General features: G+C 40.7%; 1 protein-coding gene across 2 annotated transcripts in view; it reads left to right on the top strand.

The window, feature by feature from the left end:
- The window catches only part of shdb (Src homology 2 domain containing transforming protein D, b), a 33,752-nt gene extending 19,042 nt beyond the window's left edge, over nucleotides 1–14,710 (top strand). The window contains exons 5-8 of one of the 2 annotated variants that reach the window (XM_079807631.1): nucleotides 4,460–4,537; nucleotides 7,484–7,649; nucleotides 10,792–10,911; nucleotides 13,683–14,710. In XM_079807631.1, the coding sequence (XP_079663757.1) occupies nucleotides 4,460–4,537; nucleotides 7,484–7,649; nucleotides 10,792–10,911; nucleotides 13,683–13,869 (551 nt within the window). In that variant the 3' untranslated portion in view covers nucleotides 13,870–14,710. The remainder of the gene's footprint in view (nucleotides 1–4,459; nucleotides 4,538–7,483; nucleotides 7,650–10,791; nucleotides 10,912–13,682) is intronic. The other variant, XM_079807632.1, reaches the window with a different exon arrangement.
- Nucleotides 14,711–17,259: the final 2,549 nt, after the last annotated feature.

Below are 17,259 nucleotides of genomic sequence, written 5' to 3'. Positions count from 1 at the left end.
GTTCTATCAACACCACTATTTAGAAGTGCCAAATGGCCCTTGTGGTAAGAAAGATGGGGTTGAAACAGTAAAGCAACTGTCTTTGTTCATTTTATATCATATCTTTTGATTTATTTTCAATCCTACACCACCTTCCCATAGTGCATCCTAGTGCCACGCATGCACACCTGGCCATCCACGTAATGTAAAAGAAAACATGATCCATCAGACCAGACCACTTTCTTCCATTGCTCCGTGGTCCAGTTCTGTTGCTCATGTGACCATTGTTAGCTCTTTCAGTGGTGGGTCAGGGGTCAGCATGGGCAACCTGACTGGTCTGCGGCTATGCAGCCCCATATGCAATAAACTGTGATGCACTATGTATTCTGACACATTTCTATCAGAAATATGCATTAACTTGAGCAATTTGAGCTACAGTAGCTTCACCACTGTTCCTTCCTTGGACCACTTTTGATAGATACTGACCACTGCAGACCGGGAACACCCCACAAGAGCTGCAGTTTTGGAGATGCTCTGACCCAGTCGCCTAGCCATCACGACCCTTGCCGAACTCGCTCAAATCCTTACGCTTGCCCATTTTTCCTGCTTCTAACGCACTGCATGACTTCACAATATGAAGAATCGCCGACAACTCTGCCCGGTCCGCAAACTATGTTTCACAACCAAACAAAGTTGAGATGTGACAAGGAAAAGCTTGCAATCCCAATTGATAATTCACACTGCGTGATTGTTACTCACGTGAACAAGCACCATTTTGCCTATTATTTCGGGAATTTGTCGGCGATTTCGCGAAACCTGTCTGCGAGCTAAAATCATGCAGTGTGAACTCGGCATAACAGGTGCCATGATGAAGAGATAATCAGTATTATTCACTTCACCTCTCATAATGTTATTTTTGATTGGTGTATATCAGGCAATATTTAATGTTTATCTACACGTGTGTGTGTGTGTGTGTGTGTGTGTGTAGGTAGATATGTAGTTTAGTTTTTCATATATTGATAACATCATACTGTATATATAGCACTATATTGCCACAAGTATTGGGACACCCCTCCAAATCATTGAATTTAGCGGTTCCAATCACTTCCATGGCCACAGGTGTATAAAATCAAGCACCTAGGCATGCAGACGCTTCTACAAACATTTGTGAAAGAATGGGTCGCTCTCAGGAGCTCTGTGAATTCAAGTACCGTGATAGGTTGCCACCTGTGCAATAAGTCCATATGCGAAATTTCCTCACTACTAAATATTCCACGGTCAACTGTTAGTGGTATAATGACAAAGTGGAACCAATTGGGAACAACAGCGACTCAGCCATGAAGTGGTAGGCCATGTAAAATCACAGAGCGGGTTGCAGAGTCAATAGCTGCAGACCTCCAAACTTCTTGTGGCCTTCAGATTAGCTCAAGAACAGTGTATAGAGAGCTTCATGGAATGGGTTTCCATTGCTGAGCAGCTGCATGGGGGAGGGGGGATTATGGTGTGGGGTTGTTTTTCAGGAGTTGGACTTGGCCTCTTAGTTCCAGTGAAAGGAACTCTTAATGCTTCAGCATACCAAGACATTTTGGACAATTTCATGCTCCCAACATAACTATGCACCAGTGCACAAAGCAAGGTCCATAAAGACACGGATGAGTGAGTCCTGACCTCAACCCGAACACTTTTGGGATGAATTAGAGTGGAGACTGCAAGACAGGCCTTCTCGTCCAACATCAGTGCCTGACCTTACAAATGCGCTTCTTGAAGAACGGTCAAAAATTCCCATAAACACACTCCTAAACCTTGTGGAAAGCCTTGCCAGAAGAGTTGAAGCTGTTACAGCTGCAATGGGTGGGCCAACTGCATATTAAACCCTACGGATTAAGAATAGGATGTCATGAAAGTTCGTGTTCACGTAAAGTCCCAAAACTTTCGGCAATATTTAAAATATATTATGTATATGTAAAATATTTTATAATATAATTTGCAGACATGATGGATTTAAATATTTATGTATATCCTTGGATGCCTTTATTTTTTTAACCAGACATTTACAGTAAATATTGAGAAATGCAGTATATTGATCGTAAAATGCCTGGAAAATGTTGAGATTTATTTAGCTGCATCCCCCAGCCTTAATTGTCACCATTAGCAGTAAAATCTGTGCATGTTAGATGACCCACCATGTTAATTGAATCCAGATACCAAGAAAAAAAATCCTCTAGATGAACAGCGCACATAAAATGCTACCAAAGCATAAAGCGCATTAAGAGTTTGTTTGCACCTTCGGTAATAACATCTGTTGTGTAAATTGAGACTTAATCACAGTTTTCAAGTGATGTAATATCGTTTCTTTTTATGAGATGCTCAAATGAGGCTTTCATTATTCCAGATGGGCCTCTCGCACTTAGAGTAATATGCCGTCTCTGCACATTTCTAGCCACGGACACATCTCTCTATAGCCTTGTGTTTTAGTAGTAATGATGTACGAATGGTGTGGCCATCTGTCCCAGTGTGATGTATTGTAGCCCAGAGATGACCTTTGTGGCGAGTGGCTGGCGCTCTTCGGTGTGGGTTTTTTGCAGGACAGCGGCTAACAGGCACTGATGCGCTGCCCTTTGTCAGCCTGACTGGGTCTGACAGGCATGCTGGAACCGCAGGAGTGATGGGACGGTTAATGTAGAGCATTAGAGTCATACTGTGAAGGGCCAGAGAGGTCTCAAACCAGAGCAGAGAGTTATGCACCTGTAGGTCTATGGAGCTAGAGAACGAGGTCTGTGAGATCCATTAGGCGTATATGAATCTTGTTGGTGTTACAGGACTTAAATATTGGCGTGGGATTGCGCGTATTGCACATAATTTTACTCATTCCCACAGAATTTGTGCGAATTTGCGCGCACATAAAGCCGCCTCTCAGTACTAAATTGAGTTTGTTTTCGCTGCTTATTGCGCTTAAATAGTCAAATACACACAAAATAATGTCAAAATGCTAGTCTTGGCGAGTTCACGTAAACAGTCAGTTATATTTTAAGTGAATGTAAACAGTTGAGAAAGAAAACGCATGTGTAACAGACAGTATAATGGATCCGTGTGTCCGGTCTTAGAGTGAAATTATGAGTTGATATAAAAAAACAATGTTAAAATTGTGGCCAGTGAATATACTGAGTGGCTAGCAACTTTGTGTGTGTGTATATATATATATATATATTTAAAAAATACTACATAAAATATATACAAGTATATTAAAATATTTACATTATATATAGTATATTCATTTATTGTATTTAGACGTATAATTTATGAATTGCATAATCCTTGATTTTTGTTATATACATGTCATTTTTGTTGGCTTTTAGTTTTATTTATTAATATTCTTGAATAATATCAATGTATGATTATAACTAGATATGTTGAAAATTACGAATATATTACATCATTTTTATGTATATTTTTGTAAATGTAAAATTTTGTTAACTCTATATTCCTTGATTTTAATATTAAATATAATATTATTATTATTTAAATATAGGATCATTATTCAGTAGTGTGTGTGTGTGTGTGTGTGTGTGTATAACAATTTTAATCTTGAGTCTTGAGGTGTGTAGTCGAGTTTGTCTTTAGTTGGTTCATTAAGAATTTATTTGTGAAATTATCCAAATTATTGGTGGATTGTTTTCAGGGTTAGGCGGGTGTGCAGAAGCATTAGCGGGTCCACGCTCTGATTCTGGTTCTCCAGATGGGACCATTGTACCACGCCAGGCATCAATAATGCACAGAGAGTGGGGCGAAAGAGTCTGTGACATTCTGTCTTCAATAATTCACCAGTCAGCGGGGGGACGTATGGGCCCGCCTGTTTCTTTTTCCAAACATCACCCCGTCGTGTTCTTTTTCGAAGGGGCGCGATGAAGGGGGTGGAAGTGTCGGATGGTGGTCTGTTTATAAAGATGTCACACACCTCCCCTTTGGCCTATTCTTCATCTTGTAATCCTGTTTGAGAGTGTGATGTGCTTGTATGCCCCATGCAAGTATGTGAGTTGGGACTGCGATCGAGATGCTTAAATATGGAATTTGAGTTTTAACCTATGCTAAATAGCTAATAGCTAAACGGTTAAAATAATATGAGAATAAGATTAATTATAGACCAGACCTTTTACTGTTTAATCTCAATGAAATGTTCCTCACTAAATTAAAGTTCATATATTGTGAAAGTATGGGAATTCGCAAGCAGCCAATGTGACTGAAATGAGTATCTCTAGCTTAAATGTCACAATGGCCTCTGTTTGAGTGTGTTTACATGTGGTGTTAACAAGATTTATGGGATTGAGATTGTAATTAGATGTTGAGTCAGCTCACATTGCATTTCCTGCCTGATAAGCAATGCTTGAACACTGACATCGGTGGATTGTGTCTCTTTTCTCTGTTTCTCACCATTCTCTCTCTGTCTTTCACTGTCTGCATTACTCGCTCTGTGCCGACATAGATATGAAAGATCTGACCGAGCTGCCATGGCCTCCTCCGGTCGGACAGCTGGAGGAGGAGCCCATCTGTGGCGAGCAAGGTGAACTTTGACCCCTCCTCCCCACTGCATCTCCCGAGCCGCTGAGTCACTGTATTGCTAGGAACCTCCCGTTTGCTTCCCATTTGATTTAAGTCACTCCCGCTCAGTGCTGCTTTCATCACGGTAGCATGTGATGAGTGCATGAGGTCAGATCTGTCCTCAAGTCATGTTTTCACTGGGGATGCACCAATACTAAAATCCTACTGATGCCAATGTTGTAATCGTTAACTGAAACTATTAAAAATAGTTTTCGTTAATTGAAATGAAGCTGAAATAAACTAAAATAGAAGTCCTAGATGAGAAATGTAAACTTAAAAAAACTTAAATGTACTAAAAATATTAAGAGTGTTGTCAAATCGATTAATCGCATCCAAATGTTTGTGTTTACATAATGTATGCGTGTGTGTACTGCGTATAATTTTGTGTGTATGTATGTACATGCATACATACATACATACATACATACATACATACATACATACATACATACATACATACATACATACATACATACATACATACATACATACATACATACATACATACATACATACATACATACATACATACATACATACATACATACATACACACACATATATATATATATATATATATATATTATACACAGTACTTATTATGTACACACACTTTTATTTTGGATAAAACCACACTAATTACAACTGAAATAAAGATAAAGCTAAATGAAAATATTAAAAAAATACTACAAAACTAATACAAATGATAAAACGCATAACAAAATAACCAAAATCTAAGTTGATTTAAAAATGAAAACTATTTCAAAATATTACTAAATATTATACTAGTAAGTAAATACTAAATACTCAAATAACACTGTCTGATACAGATAAGCCGATATTTGAAAAATCAATTGTTTTAAATGCGACAAGTGAATTTAGATATCACAACGTTATAATGTACAGTATGAAAAATGGATATTCATTTTAAGATTTGTGAAAGACTACATTTAACAGTGTAACAATTCAAAACAGGTTGAAAATTGGTTTACACTTTAATAGTAAATAGTATATGTAAATGAACAATGTTTACTCGTTCTCTGTGTTACTTGGACTGAGAAATTCACATTTATTTGTCAGCAAAAGTCTGTCGGATGATACATTTTGGAGTTATGACATCTCCGGGGCTTTTGTGAAAACTACAGATTGTACTTCCAGGTTGAACGGAACTTACAGAACGGCAGTTTCTTTTAGAATCCGTTTGGACTAAAACAATGTTTGTTGTCATCCGGTTTGAAACGTTGACTACAAAAAGGTTTTTCACATTGTCTGTCATTGGGTCCATAATTAATTCTTTGCAGCCTTTAGCTGCTACCTACAACATGCTGGATCCTTCACTGGAAACCAAAAGCAACTTAAAACTAAAACTTTGAATTCTTGCACCCGGAAACAATACAAGTCGACACCGTTGACTAAAAGTTTGCCAAGAAGTATTTCCTACTTTTAAAAAATTTGGTATTTATACCCTGGTCAAGCATATTCATTGAGACAGAGCCACGCCCACCGGGTTCAAACCCAACCCAACCCTCTCCATTGACTTTGTGTTGTGTGAAGCTGCCTCCTTGTCATTTCTTGCTTCTAATAAAAGACAGAACAATGCCTAAAAGCTTCTGTGTGACAGGGTGTAAAGCAAACAAGCTAAAAAACCCAGAATTACGTTTTTATAAGCTACCGAACCGTAAAAGCCAGTCTTTAAAGAGACAAAAGTGGAGACAGGCAATAAGACGTGAAGCATCAGCAGGAAGACTGGGTAAATTGTTAGATCCTGACACTCAGTATGCCTATGTGCGCAGTAAACATTTTGTCTTAGGTTCACATAGGGTGGTGAAATAATCCTTTGACATGGTTAAAAATAAAGAATGATTTTAATTTTATTTTTAGCATATCGTTGTCGATTACATTCCCCTCCAGTGGGCGTAGTTCTCAGGGTAATATGACACATTGCGCTCTGTCTCAATTGCCTTAGTTCTGTGTTTTTTAGCTTGTTTGCTGTACACCTAGTCACACGGCAGCTTTTAGGCAATGTTCTGTTTTTGTTATAAGTCAGAAAGAAAAAGGAGGCAGCTTCATGCAATACAAAGTCAATGGAGAGGGATGGATTGTACCCACCCCGGTGGGCATGGTTTTCAGATTATGACGTGTGTCGCTCTGTCTCTATAACAGACTGGTGGGAGTGGACTTGGACGGCAACATGCCCAGTGCAGAATGGGTGTTGTTACTGGAAGTTTTCCTACCTATTTGGCAAAAGGGAAGACAACAGCCTTTTTTTCTGTTTTCTCTAGTCTGGTAAAGCCCATTTAGCTAGCGGTAAAGTACGCCTTTTAACTGTACGCGATAATTTAAATGTAAAAATATGCGATTTTTAAAAATATCAGCTGATTACCAATAACGTACCGATGAATTGTGCATCCCTAGTTTTCACACTTGGTTTGATTGTTTGATCTGAACTTCAGTTCGATTTAACCCCTTCTATGATCAGTGGTCTCTTTCCACATTATATCATTTGGCTCTGAACCCTGGTATGTTTGCATTATAAATGTGACCTTAATTTCCTACAACCCTCCTGTTTTATTATTCCTTGTTGCCCTGGTTTAGGCTCCTCCTGCTCTGCATATCCACAATTTTTTTGACTGTCTTAACCAGGCATAATGCAACCAATGAGCAACAAAAATTTTTATCGGACAACTGTTGCATTCGCTATACGCCACGAACCACATACATCATTTGAACCATAAAACTGAGACTAACATGAAAGAGTTTTATCAATTGTCAGTTTGTTGCATCATTCCTGGTTAGGACCCAGTGATAGAAAACCTACCGTGCTTTGGTTTTTCAAACAAGTATCTTTAATCACTTTTTTACTGCTGTTTGATGTTGAATTGTCTCTCTCGATGTCCTTTTAATATAGTGCAGTTTGAGGGTGCAGAGTGGGACCGTTCCTGTTCCCCCACAGAGCGCCTGAGGTGTTCCAGGCCTCTGCAGACCACAGGCAGCATGAAGCTACGCAAGCCCAGCGATCCTCATTCCATGGTCGGGGAGAGAGTGGATCCCAACCTTCCCCTGGAGAAACAAGTGTACGTCCAACACGCCGCCACAAACCATTAGAGGTTTGAAGAAAAAATTGAGAGAGGACGAGAGACAGCTAAGCTGAGCTTAAAAAAAAAAAAAAGCGCCGCAATTTCTGTAATGCATCTTGTGATTTGCTGACCCTCATGTCATTCCAGAATTTGATGTACTTTCTTTCTTCTGTGGAACATCAAAAGATATTTCGAAGAATATTTTTTTCCAAAACCATGAGACCTTTTCAAAAGGATAAAATAAAATGTCATACGGGTTGGAAACGACATGAGGGTGAGTAAATGGTGACTGAATTCACACTTTTGACATTTTCAAGATACTATCTTCAAGGTCTCAGTGTGACGTCTCGGGCCTTTGGGAGTGTCAACATAGCATGTTATTATTTTATGGCTTTGAGAATATGATTTATGACAGCTCTGTGCATGGTTACTCCATTAGAAAGTGCAGCCAAGTGTGGCCAAAATATTGCTTCAAATTAGTCAGCTGTTCAGGATACAGAATTCCCCCGACACATCAACCTCAGTCAGACAGCTGCTGGGGTCTCACGGGGGATATGTCACGACAGTCACAAACATGCACGCTCGCGCTCAAAACATTTACAGGTGTTATATTCCACACATTTGTAATGCACCAAAAGCAGTGGTAATTTAGTTTTTTAAAGGTGCATTGTGTAAATTTTAGCGGCATTTAGCGGTGAGGTTGTGAATTGCAATCACCCACCACTCACCCCTTCCTTTCGAAGCACATAGAGAAGCTGCGGTGGCCGACACAGAACAAAAATGTAATTGTCCGAGACTAGCACTCTGTAGAGAAGTTTGTCCGTTCAGGGCTACTGTAGAAACATGACGTAAAATGGTGATTTCACTGTAAGGGGACCCGCGGTGTATGTAGATAGAAATGGCCCTTTCTAAGGTAATAAAAACATAACGGTTCTTTATGTAAGGTCTTTATACACCACTGAAAACATAGTTATGCATGTTATATTGCACTTCTGTCAATAGAGCCTCATAAATAGTGCACACTGCACCTTTTAAAGAACATTTTCCCTGTGGACCCTTAGAATTGAACAACCTGTCTGTGAATGTTGAAGGTCTACAAAGTTTGAAAGATCAAAGTGCATGGTGAATGGAGTTCTTGTCTCCTAAAAGAAAGAACCAATTCTGATCTGCCTGAAACGAGTCTGTAATTCCTGCTCGAACCTAGGTAGGTTTGTAACAAATTTGCATAATCCCAGCCTGTGGTCTTCATTGGCTGCCCACGATCAACATCTACTTTGAACCTCCCTCAAATACTGCAGTTGTAGCTGAGACTGGAAGAGTTTGGTTTGTGTTGTTGACATGTGGAGAAGACACTGTTTTCTGCTCTGCCAAAGCAAATCCCAAAGCACGCACTTCCAAAGGTTGAAGACTCAGGCTCTAATTGATATTGTAAAACTGACATAATTATTTCCGTTCGTAATAATAATAATAATAATAATAATTTGTTACATTTATATAGCGCTTTTCTAGGCACTCAAAGTGCTTTACATAGAAGGGGGAATCTCCTCAACCACCACCAATGTTCAGCATCCACCTGGATGATGCGACGGCAGCCATTTTGCGCCAGAACGCCCACCACACACCAGCTTATTGGTGGAGAGGAGACAGAGTGATGATATATGGGGATGATTAGGAGGCCATGATGGACAGGGGCCAGTGGGCAAATTTGGCCAGGATGCCGGGGTTACACCCCTACTCTTTATCGAAGGACATCCTGGGATTTTTAATGACCACAGAGAGTCGGGACCTCGGTTTAACGTCTCATCCGAAGGACGGTGCTTGTTACAGTATAGTGTCCCCATCACTATACTGGGGTGTTAGGACCCACAGAGACCACAGGGTGAGCACCCCCTGCTGGCCTCACTAACACCTCTACCAGCAGCAACCTAGTTTTCCCAGTTGGTCTCCCATCCAGGGACTGACCAGGCTCAGCCCTGCTTAGCTTCAGTGGGAAACCAGTCTTGGGCTACAGGGTGATATGGCTGCTGGATGCTGTTCGTATCAGTGTGTATAAAATGCTGAGGATACCTCTGGAGCTTAAATTCAGATATGTTTCCGACACACACTGTAAGCAGTAGACCAATCACAACGTACTGGGCCATGTGACCAATCAGAGCAGAGTAGACCAATCACAACTGACTGGGCCATCTCACCAATCAGAGCAGAGTAGACCAATCACAACAGACTCGGCCATCTCACCAATAAGAACAGAGTAGACCAATCACAACAGACTGGGCCATGTCACCAATCAAAACAGAGTAGACCAATCACAACAGACTGGGCCATCTCACCAATCAGAGCAGAGTAGACCAATCACAAAAGACTCGGCCATCTCCCCAATAAGAACAGAGTAGACCAATCACAACAGACTGGGCCATCTGACCAATCAGAGCAGAGTAGACCAATCACAACTGACTGGGCCATCTGACCAATCAGAACAGAGTAGACCAATCACAACAGACTGGGCCATCTGACCAATCAGAGCAGAGTAGACCAATCACAACAGACTGGGCCATTTCACCAATCAGAGCAGAGTAGACCAATCACAACAGACTGGGCCATCTCACCAATCAGAACAGAGTAGACCAATCACAACACACTGGGCCATCTCACCAATCAGAAAAGAGAAGACCAATCACAACAGTCTGGGCCATCTGACCAATCAGAGCAGAGTAGACCAATCACAACAGACTGGGCCATCTCACCAATCAGATCAGAGTAGACCAATCACAACAGACTGGGCCATCTCACCAATCAGAGCAGAGTAGACCAATCACAACAGACTGGGCCATCTCACCAATCAGAGCAGAGTAGACCAATTCAGACATCGTTTCAGACACTGTGAGAAAAGAGGTGATACTGCAATGTGTGTTTTTTGACTTTGGCTGCATGTAAACTTACAATAAGAGACGTCCAAAACTAAATTAGGAACCTTTAAAATAGCATAATAGGGCCACTTTAAGACTTTTATACGTTAATGACTTTTGTTCTGATTTGCTGACCTCTTTGCCTGTGAAATGAGAATGAAAAGTGCTAAGTACTGGATAGCCTTTGATTTGTAAACACCATGGTTTTGATATCACATCCTGCTGTCCTTCAGATGGTATCACGGCTCTCTGTCGCGCTCGGAGGCTGAGTCTCTGCTGACCCTGTGTAAGGAGTGCAGTTATTTGGTGCGAAACAGCGAGACCAGTCGCTTGGACTACTCCCTCTCTCTGAGGTACAGCACTGCACCGCCTCCTCCCTCCAACACATTTTATTTCTCCATTCCCTCCATTACCGTTAAATGAAATGAGCAAATCTCATCCCCATTACCCCATTTGTGCTAATTGCCTTGTGTTTTGCTTCATTTGTGTCTAGTTGTCTGCATCTTAGTTGTTTTTGTTCTTCATTCTCACCTACAATTATTTTTTCCCACCCATTAGAAGTTAATCTGAATAGCTGAATAATATAATGTAATATAATATAAAATTGTGTGAATACTAATAAGGTGCGTGTATACCTTAAAATTAATTTCCTTTATTTTAAATATAATATAATTTTGTGCATTTTATATTTGTATACCTTACATTTGTAATATAATATTACTTTTTTTAAATTTTGTTGTTTATTTTATATACTGTATACTTTATAGTAAACACCTTCATTTTTATAATATAAAAATACTTTTGTGTAAATACAATTTTTTTTGTATAAAATGTGTATTTTATGTATACATGCCTTACATTTTCCTACATTTTTATAATATTTATTATAATTAAAAACACTATTTATTGAAAGTCAGTTTTTTTATTTTATTGTTTAAACAATAACTAGTAATGGAGCATATTTTATGTGATCACCAGGTATGTGATATTACTATTAACTGTTGTTTGGCTACAATTATTAATAATCACCTTTTTTAGCCAATCACAAAATTTTGAGTCATGTGTTTATCCGCTCTTTTATCTCGCATTACAAAATATAATTTTTTCTAATTTGTTTTATAATCATTTTATTTTGATTTAATTTTCTCCCTTTCCTCCTCGGCCAAAACGGCCCTGCCTCATTTGCACACTGATGTGCTTTTCGATAGGCTATCAGCTAGAGCGATAGTGCTTATCTGGTCAAATCTCGCAGCTCTAATTACCGTCTTGATCCAGAAGCCCTGTTCTCCCTGCTCTTTCTTCTTTCTTTCTTTTATTCTCCCCGAGCTGTAATCAGGCAGGTGAACAGCTCTTCAGTTCACAAAGCTGCTCCTGCCGGCGTTAATGAATATGAATGACCCGCAGAAAGCCGCAGACACAAGCGGGGAGGCCTTTCACACACCTGAACACACTCAGTAATCACACGACTTGTAATGCAAGCGCACACTTCATAAGTCGTGAGCAAAAACACTCCAGAGCACGTTCGACAACATGCTGAGACTTTGTTCGCATGAAATCGTATTTTTTTCCAAACCACATTCGTACAACAGCATCTCACAACTGTGGGAATGAATGAATGAACGGCGCTGTCTGATGTCATAATGCTGTACGCCAACGGCCTTTGAGGTCTGATCCAAATCAAAGTGACAGCGACTCAGCATCGAGAGCTTTGAACGAGCCGCCATTGAGATTCACAGGCTCTATCTTGAGCCCAAATCCTTCTATAAGTGAGTCTGTTCGTCACGTACCTGGTAGATAATACCTTTTTGGAGACGACAATCTCCTTGAACACATCAAGTCTTGAATTTCAATGTGCTGCTACAGCGTTAGCGTTAGAAAGATGCTCATTCACACTTATTAAGGTGAATTGTAGAGTACAGTATGACAGCCTCAAACTAAACAATTGCTTCCTGTTTCTATACATAGAAATCCAGCAGTTTGGACTGAGCCGTCTTAAAGGGGAGGTCTAGAATAATGTTAACACTAGTTATTCTTGTACATCACTCAGATTGTCCTATATATTGTGGGTAGTCTTTTGTTCACCGGTGACCCAAATACGAGATTCACAGCCCCACCTAGGGATCATGTTATATTAAAGCTTTCAAATCACGATAAAATGATTGGAATATGTGGCCCTGGACCACAAAACCAGTCATAAGGGTCGATTTTTTATACGTTAAATTTATACGTCATCTGAATAAATAAGCTTTCCATTGATGTATGGTTTGTTAGGATAGGACAATATTTGGCCGAGATATTTGAAAATCTGGAATCGAAGGGTGCAAAAAAAACGAAATATTGTGAAAATCGCCTTTTAAAGTTGTCCAAATGAAGTTCTTAGCAACGCATATTACTAATAATACATTTTTCATATATTTACAGTAGGAAATGTACAAAATGTCTTCATGGAACATGATCTTTACTTAAAGGTGGGGTAAGTGTTGTATCAAAAATGCTTTATAAAAGTGTCTCGGGCCGAGTACCAAAACAAACTTGTAGCCAATCAGAAGTAAGGGGCGTGTCAACTGATGGCAGCAAGAAGAGAGCGCTCAGTGCACGTCACTTGAACACGATTTGAAATATCAACATCGCTTACCAGAGAGCACTTACCCCACCTTTAATATCCTAATGATTTTTGGCTTAAAAGAAAAATTTATCATTTTGACCCATACAATGTATTCTTGGCTGTTTCGACTTATGACTGGTTTTGTATGATGCAAGCCATTATGATAAAATGATTGGAATATAGTTTGTTGTCGTCTCTATTACAGATCTTTAAAAACAGAGTAGCATGGTTCAACGATGGTATAATACGATGGTTTGATTACCGTATTTATATACCATGTTACTGTTAAGAACTTTAAAAAATACCTCAATACTGGCTTGGTATCATAGTAGTATCAAAAAACTGTTGTATTACCATGATTATTTTTTTGCCGAGTAAAGTATTTTATTTGGGGGCGGAAGAATTTATTTAATTTTAGGCTTGCTTTTCATAGAACAGCAAAGTAGAAAGCATTTTCAGGTTTATTTTGTTGATCTAAATGCTCTAAGAATAATGGTGGTTTTGCATGTTCTTTTTCAGGAGCTGCCAGGGTTTCATGCACATGAAGTTCAGCCAGTCCAAAGATGGCCGCTATATCCTGGGCCAGAACAGCCCTCCGTTTGAAACCATCCCTGAAGTGATCCACTATTACACCACACACAAACTCCCCATCAAAGGAGCTGAACACTTGTCCCTGCTCTTCCCAGTGCTGGTTCAGACTCTCTGATTGGTCACTGCAGTGCTATGGGTGAAAACAGACGGAAGAGGTATATGCCATTGGGAATGAAAAGTTCTTGGATGAACATTCGACGTGCACCAACGTTTGGGTCCCCCATGTCTTTGATTGTACAAAAGCATCTGGTTGAGGACACAAACCTTTACAATAGATACTTCAGATCCATTTAAAATTAGATCTGTTCACATGCCATTTCACATACTTGTTAATAACTCTTTTCAATCTCACCAAATTAACCTTCTGTGAACTGTACCAGACGGATGGCAGTTAGACCTGTTGCTTGTCGTCAATCGTCTGCCTGTGTTGTTCTCCACTGGGATGGTGGATTAGCCACTGCTAATGTTTATTGATCGATTAGCAGCCTCTTAGGATGAGCAGACGAGCCGCCGCGCTTTTATAGCTGCTGTAAAAGACATTTCCACACGGCCGTTTATGACTATCCTCTCTTTAAAATTTGTAAAGCCTTTTGGTTCTAGTAAGACCCTTGAGACCACACACAAATGTTGTTTGGTCCACTCAAGACTGTAGTCCTTGGAAAACCAGTTTAATTCTTACGTTGTCTTTGTTAGACCTCAGCTTTGTCTGTGTGGCTGGTCGTAGATCAGTGCATGTTGGCATATTTTAATGTTGAGGACAGTAGCTGAATCCAACTGATCAAATGATTGATGTGATGTTTGAATCATGATCACTCTCAAAGATGTTTCTGTAATTGGTATATTAGGTCACGGGTACAGTAAAATGCTGAAAATGTGTTTCTTTAACTCCTGTTTGTAAACTGATTTACATGTGTTGTATAATAAACTTTCTAAAGGGAATGCTAGTTGTTAATAACAACTGATGCTTCAAACTGTATTTCATGTCAGTTGCTGACAGTTTGAGATATAGACACGATTTTTTTTTTTTTTACATTTGTATTTTACGTTTGCAAAACCCACCACCTTGTTGCTAGGTTGTTCTAGGTGGCTGCAAGGTTCTTGTAGATTGCTGGGGAGTTCTGGGCGATTGCAAGGGTGTTTGGGGCGATTTGCTGGGGAGTTCTGGGTAGTATATAGAATGTTCTGGGCAATTGCTAAGGAGTTCTGGTTGCTGGGGTGTTCGGGCCGATTGCTAAGGAGTTAGGGGCGATTGCTGGGGAGTTCGGGCGGATTGCTAAGGAGTTTGGGGCGCTTGCTGGGGAGTTAGGGGCGATTGCTGGGGAGTTCGGGCGGATTGCTAAGGAGTTCGGGGCGATTGCTGGGGAGTTCGGGGCCAATTGCTAAGGAGTTCGGTGCGATTGCTGGGGAGTTCGGGGCAATTGCTAAGGAGTTCGGGGCGATTGCTGGGGAGTTCGGGGCGATTGCTAAGGAGTTCAGGGCGATTGCTGGGGAGCCCGGGGCAATTGCTGGGGAGTTCTGGGTAGTATATAGAATGTTCTGGGCGATTGCTAAGGAGTTTTGGTTGCTGGGGAGTTCGGGGGCGATTGCTGGGGAGTTCTGGGTAGTAGATAGAATGTTCTGGGCAATTGCTAAGGAGTTCTGGTTGCTGGGGAGTTCGGGGGCGATTGCTGGGGAGTTCTGGGTAGTATATAGAATGTTCTGGGCAATTGCTAAGGAGTTCTGGTTGCTGGGGAGTTCGGGGCGATTGCTGGGGAGTTCTGGGTAGTATATAGAATGTTCTGGGCAATTGCTAAGAAGTTTTGGTTGCTGGGGAGTTCGGGGGCGATTGCTGGGGAGTTCTGGGTAGTAGATAGAATGTTCTGGGCAATTGCTAAGGAGTTCTGGTTGCTGGGGAGTTCGGGGGCGATTGCTGGGGTGTTTGGGGCGATTGCTGGGGAGTTCTGGGTAGTATATAGAATGTTCTGGGCAATTGTTAAGGAGTTCTGGTTGCTGTGGAGTTCGGTGCGATTGCTGGGGAGTTTTTGGGCGATTGCTGGGGAGTTCTGGGTAGTATATAGAATGTTCTGGGCAATTGTTAAGGAGTTCTGGTCGCTGTGGAGTTCGGGGCGATTGCTGGGGAGTTCTGGGTAGTATATAGAATGTTCTGGGCAATTGCTAAGGAGTTCTGGTTGCTGGAGAGTTTGGGCGATTGCTGAGGAGTTCTGGGTATTATATAGAATGTTCTGGGCAATTGCTAAGGAGTTCTGCTTGCTGGAGAGTTTGAGGTGATTGCTGGGGAGTTCTGGGTTCTGAGTAGTATATAGAATGTTCTGGGAAATTGCTAAGGAGTTCAGGGAGATTTGATAAGGAGTTCTGGGCGATTGCTAGGAAGTTCTAGGTGGTTCCTAGGATTTTCTGGGTGGCCATAAGGGTGTTCTATGTCATTGCTAGGGAGGTTGTAGGATTTTGTTAGGATGTTCTTGGTGGTTGCTAGGTTGTTGCATACTGGCCTAAGTCAAAAGAGCCCACCCCTTATTCTCCATAGCTGCGTTTCCACTGTCACTTCCGGGGCTTGATGGAGCTTCGTCGGGGCTTCCTCCGGGCCAATGGTCAGGGGTTTTTGGCCCGCCGAAGGAGGAGTAGAGGAGTGGTCATGAATAAAGGCGGAGTTTACCCGAGTCAGGAGAGGGTCAACACCGCTGCTCATGTCCTATGTTATTATATACAGGCTACCAGCTAACTTCAACATTTAAGACATTTTAAACCTTTTTCAGCTCAAAACTCGCCAGCGAGTGTTTGAAATAACTTCCTTGCAATCTGATGGGGATTCAAAGACTGCTTGAAGAGTGTAGACAAATCATGCATGATTATTATTATTGTTTATTTATTTGATTTCATGTTTTATCTGTCTCTTTCATCCCTGTGCCTTTGTTGATACCGTACTAATGCATCCGTATACAGTATGTCACACACTCCGGTTAACTCGTATAACTAATGGCTCCCTTTGTTGCTCTGGCTGAAAGGATAAGCATAGTGAGACAGGAGAGATCGCTCAAACCTCCTCAGATCGCTATCATCACATAATTTTGTGGAAAAATAATAGAAATGTGACGTAAACATGATATATTTTATCAATATTTTTCTAAATGTGTAAGCCTTTGGTCTTGGAGTTGTTTTGTGCATTTTTGTGATCGCAAGTAAATGGAAGCTGGTGCAAATGAGTAAGTATGTGATTTCTTTATGCGAAATGGTAAATCCCAGTTTGATTCAGTATGGTTAATGTTTGCTCCTGACACAAATTTGATAAATTACTGTCACTGTAACCGTTTTTATCGTAAAACATTGGTCAAATATCGATGCTGGAATCTTAAGTCTTTAAGTAAAGACCAAACGTTAGCTTCTGTTATGCTCATTTTGCGATCTAGCTAGTTTTCAGTCAGCTGGTTAAACAGTGTGACATTGTTCTATGGAGGCAAGTTAAGGGTAGCGCTGCGGGGCTGCTGGCCCAACAGTGGAAACGCAACTT

This window comes from Gobio gobio, assembly GCF_949357685.1.
Source record: "Gobio gobio genome assembly, chromosome: 24".
Classification (NCBI taxonomy): Eukaryota; Metazoa; Chordata; class Actinopteri; order Cypriniformes; family Gobionidae; genus Gobio; species Gobio gobio.
This window is presented reverse-complemented; position numbering and strand designations above follow the sequence as displayed.